We start from the raw sequence: 3,057 nt of genomic DNA, 5'->3' as shown, positions 1-3,057 counted from the left end.
GCAGACTAGTGTGAAGTCCCAGGTACTGTTTATATACATATACATATATGTATACGTATACATATACATATATAGTGTAATAAATAGATAATATCCATGTCCTCATGGACAGTAGTGGGAGGGTAAAAATAGATTCATAATGTTGTGTGTGAACCCAGGAAATGAAGCACACCTAAAGAAGTAGAATTATCTTCACTGTAAAGTCTCAAATTCTCACTGTGGGTCACAAAATTTACATTGTTTGGATATTTGCTTTACACCACATTTAACAGAGCATTCCATGTACTCTTTCTCTGTGGCCTAGTAACTACTAACCTTTTAAAATAACTTTGACATGATCTCCTTCAGGAATCTCTGATAATACCAAATTCTTCTTTGCACATTTGAGCCCTTTAAGTTTGTCATAGCATGGAAAACATACTATGTCATCTTTCCAACATTCTTTTCTCTCCTTTTCAAATGTATAGCAAATTCACTGATAGTAAGAACAAATACACTACTTCACTTGGACTCAGTAATACTGAATACCAATACTGAATTTATGTTTGAGGAAGGAATTGATTAGACATTAGATGTTGTTCCAGCTATTAGATGAACAGCGATTCTTCTGCCATTAGATGACAGGGACTGCAGAATTTGAGAAAGCCCAGGTAGAAAGGGAACACTTCTCATTCACTATCATTCCAATCACCAACTGGAGAAAAATGTTTAAGAGTTAATGCACTGATCTTCCCAGCACATCTGAATGACAATGCTTCATAAATACCGTAAGATAATCAAAGGATTGGTGCAATAAGCATTTTCAGGTACAGAAATTAAACTTGACAATCAGGAATGAAAAGAAAATTAGAGTGCTTTATAAAACTAAATACTGAAATTATATATATATAGTTTTTATTGGCTATTTTATTTACATTTCAGATGTTATCCCCTTTCCCCATTCTCCCCCCACACAGAAACCCTCATCCCATCCACCTCCTCCTGTTTCTATGAGAATGTGCCTCCACCCACACACCCCCACTCCCACCTCCCTGCCCTTGAATTCCCCCACGCTGGGGCATCCAGCCTTCACAGGACCAATCACATACAAAAATAGAGTTATCATTTTGAACTTGAGCTATCTGTAAAAGTTATAAAAATTTTTCAACATGAAGTAACTAAAAACCATAGTTCTATATGTAGACTAACAGACTTGAGGCATTCCATTTAAAAAAGAAGTTTTTAATCTTCATATTTGTTTGATCATATTTAAAGCAATGACAAACTACTGAAAATACATTAATTTATAGTCATTTTATTTTATTTTATTTAGTCTTCATCTTTTTACACCAAAACTAATCTCTAAGTGCAGTAGTAGCCTTGCTTACAATCAGTCTTTGGTAGAAGAATATATAATTTGTCTTTGAAACTCAAAAATAGAATCTCGATTATTAAAATTGAATTACTTTTGCAAAATAGAATCCCACTCATAATCCCAAATTACTGAGGCCTGCAAAAGAATAATAATTCAGCAAATGCTGTGGGGAGAGAAAACTAAGGAGCACTGACTAGCATCTTCTGTGGAAAAACAAAAATATCTTGTGGCAGATGATGCAACACGTGAGCAAGTGTTGTCATAAACAGAAAGCTTTTGCCAGGTAGGAGGGCGAAGGCTGGGTTAGGTTGTACCTTGGCTTCTATACAAACATTGTCACCAATGCACACATTCACATTGCGTACAGTTTTTATATCAGATGTCTCCTCACATGTCATTTTGCTAAAACAGCTGCATTTAAAATGTTCAGAAAAGTATTCCAAGTCTCCAACCCTGGGGTTGCCCAGAACTTCATACTTTCCCGTTTCTATTAATTTAATATTAAAACTACTTGAGTTCAAGTGAAGATATACATCTGAACTTTCTGTTTTCCTTGAACACACGCCTTTCTCATTACAAAGGGTTTGGCTGCACATTTTGGCTGCTAGGGTGACGTTGACTATGTATGGATTCAGGGTCGTCTTCATGTAATTATGTAGGATTGGGCAACCTTCCTGTAAAATAATAAGACAGTCAAAGTAATAAGGCACAAGTTCTTATATGAACAGATATACTATAGTAAGTAACTCTTAAGGTTGAATGTTTTTAAACATTAGACCTTACAAGTGGTGGGAAATATGTCTTCACGTTAACAAGCAACTATATTGTAATGTGTAAGTTTATCAGGCTACTGAAGAGTTGTTTAGTTGAGGCTTAACTTATCCTGGTCTTCATTTTCCCCAGTAATTCATAAATTAATCAAAAGAATGGACTATTATAGCTGTTAAGACTATGGGTTTTGAAGTTAACTTGCCCAATAATAGTACCACCTTCATTAATGACTATGTCGGCCAACCTAGGATATCTCACAACCATTCTAAACGTTAGCTTATTATCTAGATCATGTCAGGAAAATTATTTGGTTATGCTTCAGTTCCATCACTTGTAAATTAGTGATGATTTTGAAGGCTGCCTCACAGAGTTATTGTGAAGACAAATGGATATGATATCTACCATTCCTTCAGTTAACTCTCAATCAGAAAAAGTTGAAACAAAAACTCTTGTTTGTCAAATGAGCTTATACATCATTAAACATAGCTCTAAAACCAATGGCTCAAATGATATGTAGTCAAATGTGTATAATGACAGTTCTTTGACAAAGTGTAAATTACAGTGAGAGAAGCAGGAGTCATCCATCTTAATAGCATCATGTTCTAAAACGTGGACATTAGCCTATAAAATAAATTGAAGACAGCCATAGTCTCCCATGATGAACAGTTCTAATGAATGGGCTGACTTTGGTAGCACATTGGCAAAAGAAAAGAAAAAAGAAAAAAAAGAAAGAAAGACAGAAAAGAAAAAAGAAAGAGAACCCTGGCATCTCTGATTTGAATCTACACTACTTGATATTTTCCATGAGTTGACATTCTCTATTGCTGAGTCAGTAATTGCCTGGCAAATATATCTTCCCTCTAGTCCCTAGAGAGAGAGTGTGTGTGTGTGTGTGTGTGTGTGTGTGTGTGTGTGTGTGTGTGTGTGTGTGT

At 35.3% G+C, this 3,057-nt stretch overlaps 1 protein-coding gene across 2 annotated transcripts in view; it reads right to left on the bottom strand.

Moving 5' to 3' along the window:
* Window positions 1-1,282: 1,282 nt before the first annotated feature.
* The window catches only part of LOC114617120 (hyaluronidase PH-20), an 11,822-nt gene continuing 10,047 nt past the window's right edge, over window positions 1,283-3,057 (bottom strand). For both annotated transcript variants that reach the window (XM_028762657.1, XM_028762658.1), the window contains one exon: window positions 1,283-2,028. In XM_028762657.1, the coding sequence (XP_028618490.1) occupies window positions 1,534-2,028 (495 nt within the window). In that variant the 3' untranslated portion in view covers window positions 1,283-1,533. The remainder of the gene's footprint in view (window positions 2,029-3,057) is intronic.

The sequence above is a fragment of the Grammomys surdaster genome, unplaced genomic scaffold (genome assembly GCF_004785775.1).
Source record: "Grammomys surdaster isolate TR1022 unplaced genomic scaffold, NIH_TR_1.0 134, whole genome shotgun sequence".
Classification (NCBI taxonomy): domain Eukaryota; kingdom Metazoa; phylum Chordata; class Mammalia; order Rodentia; family Muridae; genus Grammomys; species Grammomys surdaster.
The sequence above is the reverse complement of the archived record's forward strand: the minus strand, read 5'-3'. Positions and strand labels throughout refer to the sequence as shown.